This window comes from Streptopelia decaocto (assembly GCF_964273445.1).
Source record: "Streptopelia decaocto genome assembly, chromosome: 8".
Lineage (NCBI taxonomy): Eukaryota > Metazoa > Chordata > Aves > Columbiformes > Columbidae > Streptopelia > Streptopelia decaocto.
This window is the reverse complement of record NC_138662.1, coordinates 4,374,903-4,389,346: the sequence shown is the minus strand read 5'-3', so window position 1 is coordinate 4,389,346 and position 14,444 is coordinate 4,374,903. Positions and strand designations below refer to the sequence as shown.

The window sequence follows — 14,444 nt, the reverse complement described above, 5'->3', positions numbered from 1 at the left end:
GTCAGGGTGAGTCTGTGCTCTGGTGTGGTTGCAGGACAGCTGAAGCTGAATTAAATTGGCATTGCTACTTTTCTGCCTGCCCTTGTCCTGCTGGATGATTCTCCCCTTTTAGTTTTGTTAGGCACTGGCACTAAACCAGTTCAGGAAGCCACATTGGCAAAAACAACTTCTTTATCCCCGGGTGTACATTTTTGCCAAGCTGGTTTCTGAGCAGGATCAGGTGAGTGCCAGTGCTGACTCAGGAGAGAGGGCGGGTTTGAAGAGTGCTGGCTTAGATTTGTTTAGCTGTCATGGAACTATAACTTGAGATATGTGTTAAGGAGTGAAGGGTAAAATTCACCAAATACCTATTTTCTTTGTTTTCTGTGTCCTCATGGATTTGATGACATATACAAAACCAGGCTGCTGAACAGCTTAGGGACTGTGACTCTTGCCCGCTAGAGCAGGCAAAACAGAAGTTGTAGAAATCACATTTCCTGAAGCTGTTTCATTAACTTGCCTCCTGCCCTGTTCCTAAAGTCAGATCTTAGTGGTTATTCAGTCTTTTGTGCCTTGTTTTCAATGAGAAGGCCTTAGGTCAGTGCGTGGCTGATGTAGGTACCTGTCACCAGCTGGAAGCAGGGAACTGAAAACTTGGTCCTTTGGGTGAGTAGGTTGATGGGCAGCCATCAAATAGGAAGCATTTTCACTTGGTTTCATTTCAAACAGTATTCAAGCCAGAACCTTCGGTCTGTTTCTCATGGTAATTTCTAAAGCGTTCCAGCATTTCATCATTGCTTAGTGTTTATTTTGGTTTTCTATCTTTCTTTTTGTATTTTCATGTTAAAATTCAACTGCAATTGAAGAGTTCCCACAACTGTAGATAGACTCATCGCTCCTTGAATGTCACAGTCTTCAAATCGGTGGGAATCTGCACATCATCTTAGACTTCAGGTTTTTTGAATGGAAGATCACCAAGATAGTTAATGGTTATGCAACTTCTAGTAGAGTTTTGTTTTGGAACTTGGCCCAAAGCTGTTCTTTCGCATCAGTGACTTTGTTAGTCATGTTTTTATATTTATTTCAGCATGCGGACTGCAAAAATGACATACAATTTAGGACAAGCAACAGCTCAAGGGAGCTCAGTAGCCATGCCTTACTTGTAGGGTACTCGTCAGCATGACCTCATTTTGTCTCATTAAAGAGACCCTCCACGTGGTTGCGAGCTGCAGCAATCAAGTACCCTACGTGCTCAGTTTAGCAAGTAATCCTGTTCTACAGCAGCTGTGAAATAAGAGGTGAGCTGGGAATGCAAACGTTGGCTTTAGGTACAGGGATAACCATCAGCAATTCAGGCACTTCGTGCTGATACAACTGTTTGTACAGCTGCACAATAGATTGGGGATCTGACCTGGGCTGAAAAGTAATCCTTAAAAAAACAAAACAAAGTGCTGGTTTATTTTTAACTGCAATCGGTTCCCCAATTTGATTCATGGTGAGACTGCAAACAGTTGTACCAGTGCAGCAGGGCTGAGTGGGAGGGTGCTGCTCACACGGGTGCAGCTGTCAAAGGATTGCCTGTGTAACCATGGTCTGAAGAAATAACTGAAGGAGGAGTTAGAAACTGATTTGGCTTGATCAGTGCCAAAAGAAATTTGAACATAATACTAGATTTTTTTTTTTTTTTAGGCCAGGCATTTGGATGGAGTTGGGCTCATTGTGGAGAATCACTTTAAAGAGCAACCAAGACAAGCAGTTGACTCCTCCCCAAATACCTGTTTTACCAAGCTAGAGAGAATGAGGTGGATGAATAAAGTATCAACATGCGCTTTTTCCTTGTGCAGACCAAGCTTTTGATATTTGTTTGGTTGTATTTGTCTCTGCTTCCCTATGACGCTTCTGGAGACTGAGCTCTTCACCCAGGTTTTCTTTAATTCAATGTTTTTACACATTCTGAAAATAGAAGAAAATTTAGAAAGTGCAGGTAGATCGCTTGACTTTTTATTTTGTTCTTTTCAGGTAGGTCTTGGTTTTTCCCTTATCTTCTGAGGGTTCCTTATAAGATGATGGAGGGCAAAGAGCCAGAAAACTCCACTTCTTTGCCTTCTTTGGCAGCCCACATATGGTCTGAAAGTGGAGTATATGTGTGCATTTGCCCTTGAGTTGGGAGTTGACTGTTTTTCCTGTTGCAGAATCCTCACTTTGGTCTCTGTGCTTTGTGTGTGGCAGGTATAAAATGCAGCACATTGACTGTTCCTTTCAATTCCTGTCAGCCGCCCTCTGAAGCCTCAAAACTGATTTTATCACTGCACAAGTACTTTGCTTTTCTGGGATATTGGTGCTTTCAGTCCTCATGTTCTTACTCAAGCTGGGAGGATCTTGTCCCATCTTGCCACCAGCCTTCCAGATGCCTGTGCTGGCCAGGAGCCTGAGGACACCAGCCTGAGGTGTAAAACATTTGTGTCTATTGAGTCTGTGTGGAGGTGTGAGTGGGAGCTCCAGCAGTGCTTGCACAAGTGTGTGATGACAGCATCTCTCCAGCTCGGGCCAGCAGGTACTCCGGAGGTGATCAGGCCAGACTGACTCCTTGGCTGTGGCCTTGACACCTCCAAGGACTTCTGGGGCATTTTTAACCAGGAGAAGATGAGGTAAGAACTTACTTTGGAGGTGCCAGTTGTTCTTTTCCCCCCCGTTGTGTCACAAACCCGAGACTGCCACTCACCTGATTGCAGTCTTCCCCAGTGCCATCCATCTGGCTAAGCTCTGTGCACATTACCACAAAATCACACCTTCCTTTTCTTCCAGCGGAGGCTTGCTGGGTGATATGTTTGTGTGCTGGTTCCACGCAACCACCACCAGTTCTGACTCATACAGCGTCAGCAGATTTGTGTGGTGCATCTGTCCCACCTTCTGATGGTGTTGAGGTTGTAGAATTTGGTACCCACAGTTGCCATGGAAGTGCAGTGTTTCTGAACATACTCCTCCTCGTGCTGAGCTCAGCGTAGTTGTTCCATTGTCTTTCTACTGGGGAAGCATTTGGGTGGAGTTACAGGGATGTGTCTGGTTTATTTAAGCCGCTCTTGGGGAGAAGGCCAAGGTCTGTGACTAAAGAGCAGGTACGCTTTATTACCAGCATTAATGAAAACTGTAAACATAGGATTTTTTGAAGCAGGAGGTGAAATTGTTCTCTATGCTGAATTCAGTCTAGAAGTGGAGTTACAAATTCTTTCCAAGTTAGTCTTTGAGCCAAATCTCTTCCATGGGATTGATGTGATTTTTTTTTTTTTTCTTTCTTTCTTTCCCCTTTTTCCCCCCTATGAACACAAGGACTATTGTTTTCTGCCATTGAGTTTTCTGCTATGAGCCCCTTCGCTAGTGTGAATTCAAGAAATGTCTTTTCTTGGTGTGTTAGGTTGATTCCTTATGGTTCATGACTGTTGAAAGTATGTTCCTTTCTGTCTTTGACTGTTGGATCTGAGAGCTGTGCTGAACAGCAGCATTTGTGTTAAAAATAACCTCTGTCCAGCAGAGACCTTTTTCTTCTTTGCAAGATGAAGAGAAGCCAGAAATTGGCACATAGGAAGCTGAGCAATGAGGCCTTGCAAGCACTGATCTTCCTTAAGCTCTTCTCTAGAAAACACGTGTCTTATTCTCATCTTGCCAATAAAATGCAAAGCTGATATTGGATGACCCTGCTCTCCTGGGCACAAGCTTGGAAGAAAATCTTCTGGGCTGGTACTGATAAAGTGACCTTTTCTTCATGTACGTATTCCGCCAGGTCTTGCTGCTATGGAAACTCTTGGGCTTGGGCTGAAGCCAGCGCTTCTGAATGGAGAAGTACTATTGAGGTAGGGTATGTTTGTGGTGAGGTGCAGCAGGATTCGGTGCTCATCCTTCCTGCCTACTGGAGAGGAAAGAGTGGTGATGACCTGACCAGGGCTGGACCTTCCTCCAGTGTCCCCTTTGCAGTGACACTGATAGCGCTGACAAGGACTGGCAGGTCCCCAGGCAGCCTGTGCCCTCCTGCCAACACGCTGCATTTCTCCAGTGAAGCAGGGGAAGCCTGGAGAGAAGAGCAGCAACGGAATTAAATGAGCTTATATCACCCTGTTACGTGCGGTCCTCTCCTGCTCCCCAGCCTGACGTTATCGCAGTCGTGCTGGCTTTTCCAGCACCAGGCAGAACAGGAATACAAGCTGGAAGAGGCTGTTTGAGCCCTGGCTTTAGTAACCCTCACTTGCAGACAGCTGCATGGCAGATGTTCGCAAAGCGTTGCAGAACACTTGCTCCTACATGTTGCCAAACATGACAGACATTCCCTATGCACTGTTGTGTGCTGAGGCTTGGCATTAAAAAAAAGTTACCACTGTAGTGTGCCAGCATGAGAAAACAGTGTTGTCTGTGCCCTGGGTCTGGATCAGAGCAAGGAATTCAGGTACCTCGCCCCTCTGTGCAAGCACGCTGTGCTTTATGGGTAGGTGACAGCAGAAGGGCCTTTTGTAATTCCTGCTAATCTGGCCTCTAAGAAAAAAGCCTTCTTTAACCTCAGATCTAGGTAGTGGTTTTAATGAGTGATTTAGGCATTCCAGCCATAGTTACAAGTGCATAGCTCAGCCTCTCTTTCTGCAGAAAGAACTGAAAAGGTTTGGCTTCTGCTCCTTTCTTATGAAGAGGAGAAAATTCTTGGTCTCACAGGCTGCTGGCAGAAGTGCTGAAGCTTTGTGACTAGTGTGATTGATATATGTATATGTGTGTGTGTGTGTGTATATATATACACATATATATGTGTGTGTATATATATATATGGCACAAATAATCTTCCTTCAGATCTCTAGAAGGCAGAAACACGGGGTATGCCTAAGGACTCATATTACGAGCCTAATTTTGCGCTCCTTTCTGTAAGCTCAGTCAAGATCTGTCTTAGATTAGGCTCTTCCCGTGTGTGCACTTCAGCAGTTGGTGCATTGTGCCCCGTTGTTGAGGCAGGAAGAGTATTGGTGAAGGAAACATGGTTTTGTTCAGCTGCTGGCACAGGGTGGAGCACACCAGTTAGTGGTGGTTGTCCTCTCCCTGGCCTTTGTTTAGTGCAGTTCCTCCACCACCCTCACTCTTGGCATTCTGCTCCCCAGCTGGCATTCTTCAGCAGCTTTCCCTAAAATGATGCATAAGGATCATATTCCACTCTTTGGCTTCGATCTGAAGAGCCACACTTGCATTGGTGACGGCAGCATGTCCAAAAAGGGCCATACAGGGCAATAGTTGAAGCGCTGGACTTGGTGCAGGAGAGGGCTCAGAATTCAAAGCCGTGTGCTCAGGCAGGCTAGGAAGGGTTGTAGCTTCCTGGATACCAGGCCGGCCAAATGTTTCTGGTTACATCCTACATGCTGCAGGTTCTTGCAGAGCTGTGCTCTCTGCCCAGGGCTCATCTTCATTTTCTGCTGACTAGACAGACATGTCTCAGGTTTGTGGGTCAGCTTTTGCCCTGGGAAGCTGATCTTATAGCACAGTGGGAGACAGGTTTTTTGGTATGTGTGTTTTTGTGGTGTTTTGTTTTGTGTTGTTTTTTTTTTTTTTCCTTAGACTGGATTTTCTTCTGTAAATGGTGAGACACCCCATCCAACATGACTAGAAAACACCATGCTTTTCAGCATGGATGTTGGCTGCTTCTGCTCTTTGCCAACAAGACTGGCTCACAACAAGCAGTCACCAGGCACCCATCGGCCAGATGCTGTAGTCCTCTTGCCTCATATACTGGTATTTTATATTCTTGTGCTTTGCTCCTGACTGCTCTGGGGTTGTTAAAGCAAAGTCCAACTTTTGTCAGCATGACCTTGAGGTCAGTATTTATCCCTCGCCTGAGGCCCAGCTCCAGAATTGTCCGTGACCATCTGCCTTGGTCCGCGTCACCGCAGGTCCTGCGGGCTGGCCACGGTTGGAGGAGCCGCAGCAAGGTGATGCTGGGAAGACAGACGTGCAGGCTGCTTACAGCGAAGGTGCTTGAGGCAGTCAGCTTTCTTGCTGTGTTATACATCACAATTTAAAATGTTCGTTCTTTTTATTTTGGAGAATAGCTTTACTAGTGAGTCGTGAAGCAGTTTTTCTGCACAAGACGGCTCATAAAGAGTGGGAACATCAGCATTGTGGTGCAGTGCACGGTAGTTCTCACACCTGTTGCAGTGCTGCTCTCTGTCCCCACCTCTGAGGACATTCCTTGTCACCTGAATTCTCAAGGAGGACATCCCTGCTCTTCCCACTGTGCGGTTCCCACGGTGGCATCCGTGGGTGGTGGTTCTCTGGCCCTGTGAACTGGCAGGAGCAGGAATGGCCTTGGTTCTGGTGGTGGTTTGGTGAGACATTGATAGTCTTCAGCCAGGGTACTCTGGCTGATCATTCAGAGCGCAGCACTGTTCCTGTGGAGGGGCACATTCCCTTCTGGAGAGTAATGTTGGTTTTGGGGCAAGGTTTGCCCTGCTTGATGGTTGGGAAGAGCAGAGTTACCTTGTGTGTCTTCCTGGCTTTTTTTGGACATATTTTGTGCATTACTACGAGAAAATGCAGCTTATTGCTCTTCTTTACATACATCCTGCTAATAAGTGTTTGAACAGTGAGGTATGCAGTTCACTTTTGGAGCAGGTATACTGACAGGCATCTAAACTTAAATATAGAGTAAATTCTCTTGCAATACAAGAGCTTTTTACTGGGGTTGGTAATGGAGTGTGGGATGTGGTATGTCCTTCTGTAGCTGCCAAAAACTGCTCTTGACCCTCACCCCCTGTCTTTCCCAGGTCTGGCTTGATGGGTGGTCTGTCTTGCTAACTATAGATCAGTCTGTTGGAAGGGAGATGCTAAGCTGGCCTAAATGCCGTACTGCCGTTTGAGCTATAGCAGTGGCGTTGGACGGTACCAAAGGGTCTGCCGTGGTGAACTGGTCTCCCTCAAGCTGTCATGTGGATTGTGCATTTCACAGGATAATTGGAAGGACTCTGAATTTTATAAGCCAGCTAAAATAGTTGAACTCATGCCTTTTTTTTAACAGATGAAGGGTGAGAGTAATATTTAGGCCTTCAAATAGTTTTCTGTTATACGTGCTTGAAACTGCTGAGATTCTTCTGCCTTTATTTGTGGATAGTGTCCACGTTTAGTAATGACCTGTTACCGTTAGTCTGAAAAACACTAAGCTGTATCTGAGCTATAAAGCATCTTGTTTTTCAAGCCCTGCAGACAGCTTCCTCTTTAGAAATGTTGTCTCTGAAATGCTGCTTAGAATCATGGAATCATTTCAGTTGGAAGAGACCCTCACTTGCTACAAAGTATTTTTTCTTGGGTTCACTTGTACTTGGGAAAATACTGGATATATTGCTCTTTTCTGTAGGACAGTGAAAGTGTCTGAAGCTATTGAGTCTGCATTGATTATCCTCTTTCTCTGCAGTACAGGTACTAGTGCTTCCTTCTGTTGCTGGCGAAACTGAGACCCCAGGACACTTTGTGACCACCTTTCAGTGAAAACTGGGTCTAGTACCAGACTTGAGCATCACGTGCCTGTCTCCTAAGTATGGCAGCTACTGTTATCACACAGATGAAGGTCTTGTTTCTCCAGTCCCGTGAAGTTTAAACTACAGGAAGGTGTGAAGTTAAACTTCTCGTGTGTTGTTTGGAATAACTCGAAACTCTGCATTAGCCATTGGTAAGATAAAAGAAACCGAATCCAAGACAAACCTGCGTCAGCAAGGGGAGATTTAAGTCCCGTAAAGCATTCGTCTGAAGCCTGTGACATGCTGATCTGTTGCAGATGCTGGCATCTTGCTTGTTCTTGGGCATTAACTACCATTAAACCAAACTAAACTGTATGTGATGTAAGCAAGCCTCTGCTGCTTAAATTTCTTCTTGGTGATAAAGCAAATAAGAGGGAGGAGATAAATCCACAGTGTGTTTTTTGTCGTTGTGATAAGACTTAGGTTCCGAGTGAGTTTAGGGGACAGACTTGGAAGAGACTTTAGTATAAGTTACTACAGAAAGAGACCATCTGTGGTGGTGGTTTGTTGACTTCATTGTTTTTTTTTTTTCCCTTCCTATTCCCTGCCCCACACCTTAAAAGCCAGCTGAATATGCACATTGTTCCCCTTACACTGTATGTAGCTGTGTGGTCATGTAACCACAAAAGGAAATGTTTTCCATGGGATCAGTGAGATGATTCAACCCAAATGTGCGTACACTCATACGATGCTGAAATCCAGGGCGAGGGAGCAAGCGGGAACGTGTGGGTAGGTAGAGGGGAATGTTGTCATGTTGTGGGGAGCTTTTGGGTTAGATTGGGTTAAACATGTTATGAAGTATCGCCCCTCTTTTTGAATTTCTTGAGCAGCATCTCTTCCATGATGAAATGGGAGGGGAGGGAGAAGAGCCCATCTCCCCCCAGGCTTCCCAGCCTGGCAGTGTCGTGTGGCTGCAGAGACATCCTGTGGCCAGACGAGGAACAGGCCGAGCCATGTCCCTCGTTCAGGCCTCCAAGATCCCTCTGTTCTTAAATTATTGCCCTCAGCTGTGGCCGTGCGAAGAAACTGGAGATTTGATGAATACGTAAACTGTAGTCACCATATGGTTCTTGTACCAAAGACCAAATAACTCATCGTTGTGAGGAGATCCTGTTGTGTTTTCCCCAGCAGCCTTAGGAGCAGCTATGATCTAAGCTGGAAAGGGCAAAGCATCTGGAGAGAATTTGGATGGCTTTACTTTTCCATCTTCCTGTGGCTGTGCCGGGCACTCTGCAAACATTAAAAGGGCATCTGTCTTCTCCAAAGCATTTCTAATCTCACTTGGATTTAGCAATCTCTTGCCTACTTCTGGAGATCAGGGGCCTGTTGTACATGTGGGTGCTGTAAAAGCATCAGGAAATAGTTGTTGTCCTGAAGGGCTCAAAGTAATAAAGGAGAGAATCAGAGTGGAATCCGTTCAGTTACAGCATGCACACAGCGACAGAACAAATTGTCTTATTCTGAGAGTCTTGCTTCTTTTCAAGCTGTGACATGTGAGTCGGTGAAGGAGGAAACAGTGTCAGGGTAGGAGGTGAACAGGAATTATGTAGTTGTTTAGATGTTAAAAATGCAGAGGCACGAGGAGTGGAATGCAGATTCTTGAAGTGTTTGTTCTGCTTGTGTTAGTTCTGTCACTTGCTGACAGGCAGGTGTGGGCTTGGTTTTAATTGTGCTGTAGCTCGCAGTTTGTGCTCCACTGTTGCATTGCCTTGCTGATAAAATGAGCTAAAGGAAGGAAATAGGGAGGCTCAAAATATTAATATCTCCTCCTTTCCCTGTCTCCTGTCAGCCCCACTGGAGAAGCTCTAGATGCCTCTGATTCAGTGTGTGTTTACCTCAAAGATTGAAGAGGTGGTGAGGCATGTGCTGGAACAAGTAGGATGTAAACAGAGGACACAAGAGGAGCAGTTATGGATATAAATAAGCACCAAAACCTTTTCCTAAGAAATAGTGAATGCAAGCGGTCCTCCCTTCACAGGAATCTCCTTTGCTTTTACAGATTGTTGTAAGGAAGCAGATTGCCAGGATTTCCCCCCTGTGGCTGCCTGACCGCTGCTGAGCTGCCCCTCCCAGCCCATGTGGCTCTCCCCATGCTCCAAGAGTGCACCTGGTGCCCAACGCAATGTGTGTTTGTCAAACCATGGAAGTGGGCAAGTATGGCAAGAATGCCACTCGATCTGGAGAGCGGGGGGTCCTGCTGGAGCCTTTCATTCACCAGGTGGGCGGCCACAGCAGCATGATGCGCTACGACGACCACACTGTCTGCAAGCCCCTCATCACCAGGGAGCAGCGCTTCTATGAGTCTCTGCCCCCAGAAATGAAGGAGTTCACGCCAGAGTACAAAGGTGAGGCCTGTTTCATTCCAGAATGCAGTTATGTGCTTCAAGAGCTAACCCTCTCATGTTCCAGCAGCTGCTCATGTCTTCTGGTGTCATGTTAGTTGTTTTTTTTTTATTTCTTCCTCTTTTGTAGGCTAGCAATTGGACAGCAGTACTTGGAAAGGAGGAAGTTTGGGGTTTTTTTTGCATGCAGAGTTTAATGTGCTTCTCTTTTAGACAGAGAATTTGCAGTGTGACAGTTGCAGTCTGAAGCTTAAGGTTATGAATGTCTAACTGAAATAATTTTACTACCAAGTTATTGCCGTTTACAGCCTTGACCTTGAGCAAATGAAGTTGGGTCATATACTGAGCATTTGCACATTCCAGTCCCATAATTTATTGCTTCCTCATCCCATCTCTTTTATGGGCCTGTCCCAGAAAGCTGCTGAAGCAGGAAGCATTGCTTTCCCAGTCCTGAGGTAAAGCCTTGTCCCCAGCCGCTTTGAAGGAGTGGAATTTTCCAGTGTCTGTATCATTGTAGGAGGTTGTCAGCTCATCTGTACCTTTCAGAAGCTCCATATGCCTTTGGCCATGTGTTTTATTCAGAATGGTAACAGTGGCAGGTAGCATTCTGGGGGACTCAGCATTCCTATTGCCCCAGCTTCTTTGTCACCACCTGGCACTAGGGGGACGGTGCTCTGCAGACAGCTGGGATCCCCAGCTGTTCAGGGTCTTGCCATTTGATCTGGCTGCAGCCTGAAGGTCTCGGAGCAGTGTCGGCTTGCCTGCCTGTGTCTGCGTGCAGGCTGTGAATGAAAGATATGCTCTCCAACAGACAGGTCCTCGTGTAGCCTCGAGCCACTCTGAGGCCACATGGTGCTCTAATGACCCATTAGAAATCCCAGCTGAAGCCTGTATGGTTACTGGAATTGATACGGTGTCAGGCTTTCCTTGAGAGATGCGTTTAAAACTGATGAAGCTGATAGTCCAGATGGAGACATGTCTTCTCAAAGTCAGATACTTCCTGGTAACCTAAAGGCATAGGACACACACCTCCACCCCTGTGTGCTATGTCATCTGAGAGTTCCATGCAGTTTCCTGATAGTCCCAGAAATTGTTCTTACTCTCCTGGGGGAGGAGAATATTTGAGATGGTATTTCCTGTCTGAGCACTCAGATGTAAGGTTGCCCTTTCACACACATGTCTTGAGGAGCACATCCAGGCAGCCAGAGCGCTCGGGGTGGCATTTAGTGACACACTGGAGTTCTGAACCGCTCTGAAGCTGTGTTGAGCTGCCTGAACCTTGTCAGCATAGTCACGTGCAGATGAGGAAAAAGGAAGGACAGTAATATGATGGGCTGCATCAGCTGAGCAGTGCAAGGTTTCCTCATGTTTGTGACAAATGATTTTGTTCAGTGCAGCTAGCATCTGGTGCTACTGGCAGCTATTCAATACTGGTGACAAACTAATGAAAGATTTTTGTCAGTGCAAGTTGGGCTGACAGCCTTATTTTCAGAGCCTGGGGAGTCCCAAAGATGAAGATGTCAGCCCTGACTGAAAGTACCAGCTGTCCTGCTCTGTGGCTGGCCAGCTAGATAGATTCAGTCTGTGCTATGAAAGATCTGTACCTTCCCTTGGACTGTGGTGCTTTCCAAGAGCTTTCAGAAGGTAAAACTGGACACGACACAAACGGTCCTGCTTGCCTGCACCTGACTAAGAACAAACTAACCCCCACAAACTAAAAAAAACCCAAAAACCAAAAAACCTAAAAAAAACCCTACCTGAGGTAGTTTTACTTCCAGGGCCTCCTGTTTTGATCACTAGGAAGCCTTGGGACCTTGCAGATCCCTCTTCTGTGAGACTGGCTGACTTGTGATAAGGGTGGCAGGTGTCAACTCAGCCTCAGAGCTCTGTTCTTCGTAGCTCGGGTGCTAGAGAGTTCCTTTACCAGAGAAAGCACATTCCTCCTTGGCCAGCAGTGTCTTTGTCAAAAGCAGGAATGATTCTGCAGGACACAGATACTTACCCAAATGAACTAGGTATATATTTCATATGCCTTGCCCCCCTCAGCATCTTGGTAGACTGTTTGACCTTCTCCAGGTTGAAAACATTTGCTGCGAGACTGAATGGAAGGAAATAATCACCCCCCTCAGCATACCAGCTGCCCTTTTGTGCTTCGTTTCCTGTGGGTGGCAGAGCTTCCCCAGCTGCTGCCAGCTGCTTGCTCAGGTAGTGACACAGAGCACTATTTGGGGGATTTCTCCTCTGTGCTCTTCTAACAATATTTGGGCTCTTGTAGTCTTAAACCTCCTTTCATTGCTCTGGATTTTGTTCTGCTGCGCTGTGAGCTGTTTGCCTCTCTCCTGTTGAACATTTGGGTGCTAGTGGTTTTGTATTCCCTCCCCATAAAACAGAACTGACATGTCTCTTCTTTCTGACAGGGGTGGTGTCTGTCTGTTTTGAGGGAGACAGCGATGGCTACATTAACCTGGTGGCCTATCCCTACGTGGAGAACGAGGCTCTGGAGCAGGATGACATGCCAGAGAGGGACCAGCCACGACGCAAGCACTCGCGTCGGAGCCTTCACAGATCAAGCAGCGGCACTGAGCACAAGGAGGAAAAGCCTGGCCTGGCCAGCGACAGCTCTGAAAGGTAAAAGCTTTGAGAGCCCAGCAATGTGATGAACAGGAAATCTCTTGTCCCCTTTCAGCTGTGCTGCTCCTTTTGTTGAGGGCATTTTGCACTTCCACATAGTGGCCAGGCTGTCGTGCACTTGCTAGCCCAGCACACTGCAGCACTGCTAACTGTGTCAGGAGTTTTGCATTCGGGATGAAGTCGTCCCTGTGAAGTGTTTCTGACACAGGATAACCCTTGCAGTTTGTTGGTTGTGGAACCAAAGTGTATGGAGCAGATTCAAATGCTCTTTGGTCCAGTTAGTTATTAAGCCAGATGTTTCTTCCAGGGGTGTTTGAATACAGGTCTCTGCTTTCTCACACCAGCTGGAGGTCCCTGAGAAGCAAATGTTCCTGCTTACTCTGTCAATTACAGAACAACCTGGCAGAGATGTTAAACCAGATCCTCGAGCGTGGGTCCACAGCCCAGGGCATTAGTGAGGATTTGCTGTTAAGAAGGTTTGTGTGGTGTGAAGTGTGCAGCAGGAACAGGAGACAGTTGTGTGCAAGGGGAGGGTGTGACTGTTGTACCTGAAGAGCGTGTGGATTCTAACAGGCAGGTTTGTTCTGTCTTTATACCAGCAGCATCCAGGAAACGAAGAGTCCCAGGGTGGACTTGCACATCCATTCGGATGTTCCATTTCAGATGTTGGATGGGAACAGCGGTCTGAGCTCCGAAAAGATCAGCTATAACCCCTGGAGCCTGCGCTGTCACAAGCAGCAGCTGAGCCGCATGCGGTCAGAGTCCAAGGACCGAAAACTCTACAGTATCCTTTGGGAAGCAGAACGGTGCCAGGAGGCGGCTGCTGCTCTGGCCGACACGTTTGTGCCTGAGGCAGCTTCTTTGCTTTGGCTTTCCTGTTGTTCACACAAGCAAAGCTGTGTGACGTGTTTCTTTTTGCATTTCCATTCTGCGTCCCATACAGTGACACTAAGGTTTGACACTGATGCTCAGAGAAGCCATGTTTCTGGCTAGGTTGCATGTTTTCTTTCTTTTCTGGACCTTCATTGGCTTGTGCTTTGAACGGTAGTTTTTTGTGTCGGGCTTTACTCAGCAGCAGGTGCAGGTCTACCTTGTTCAGTAATCCCTTGGGAGGGAGCTGTGTTCATCCTTAGCACCTTTCTTGACTTTCTTCCAGTTCTACTTTATTCTGGAGAGCATGACCAGAATAGAACACAAATATGGAAGATGCAGGTGAAACAGAGATTTCCACTGCTGTTTAATGCTGTTGTCTTTCCCCTCCCTCATGATTCCTAACGTGTTCTTGTTCTAAGTGCTGTTTCGTTACTCCAAGGTTGCACTCCTGACTGGTAGTTGTCTCGAAACACACTGCTTTATGCATTAAAAAAATATTTTTATCTTGCCTGTTACCTCTAAAGAATTATGCCTGCCCGCTTAATGAGCAAGTCAGTCTCATAAGATCCCTGTGGAGTTTTTCACAACTGTTCCTCATGTTTGCAACACTGAGTAACTTAATACTGCAAGCAAATTTGTCATCTCGCAGTTCACTCACTTTTCTGGATCACTTGTTGAATGACATGGATCTCCACACAAAGACCCTGCTGGTGACTTTGGCTGTAAGACCAGTCTGGCTGGTTTGTAGTTCCCCAGTAATGGTGTGGTAGCTCCCTTCAGTCTCCTGTTAAATGAGTTAGTTACACATCTCTTATTCTCTGTTCAACATGCAACCTCTTCTCTTGGCATTTCAGTTTGAGAATCCTCTGAACTGAGAGAGTTCTGGCTTGGGAATCCCCTCAGCTCTTCCCCAGTAAACAAAGAAGCAAAATCTTTTAAATCTTATTTCTGTTTTTAAGGGGTCTCTTCACACACCCCCATCCCACCTCACTCCCTTGTAGCTCCATTTGTACTTTAAACCCTGCAGGCAGCCCCACTGTGCCTTCAGGTGGGTGAGGATGGATTTGTTATAGTCTGTGCCTTCCCA

At 46.4% G+C, this 14,444-nt stretch overlaps 1 protein-coding gene across 10 annotated transcripts in view; it reads left to right on the top strand.

Moving 5' to 3' along the window:
* The window catches only part of IP6K1 (inositol hexakisphosphate kinase 1), a 37,823-nt gene that overhangs the window by 18,792 nt on the left and 4,587 nt on the right, over positions 1-14,444 (top strand). For 5 of the 10 annotated variants that reach the window (XM_082060419.1, XM_082060414.1, XM_082060422.1 and 2 more), the window contains 3 exons: positions 9,511-9,856; positions 12,271-12,481; positions 13,084-13,268. In XM_082060419.1, coding sequence (XP_081916545.1) covers positions 9,634-9,856; positions 12,271-12,481; positions 13,084-13,268 — 619 coding nt within the window. In that variant the 5' untranslated portion in view covers positions 9,511-9,633. Of the gene's footprint in view, positions 1-7,475; positions 7,664-8,540; positions 8,846-9,510; positions 9,857-12,270; positions 12,482-13,083; positions 13,269-14,444 lie in introns of those variants that run through there. The other 5 variants (XM_082060417.1, XM_082060416.1, XM_082060421.1 and 2 more) reach the window with 5 other exon arrangements.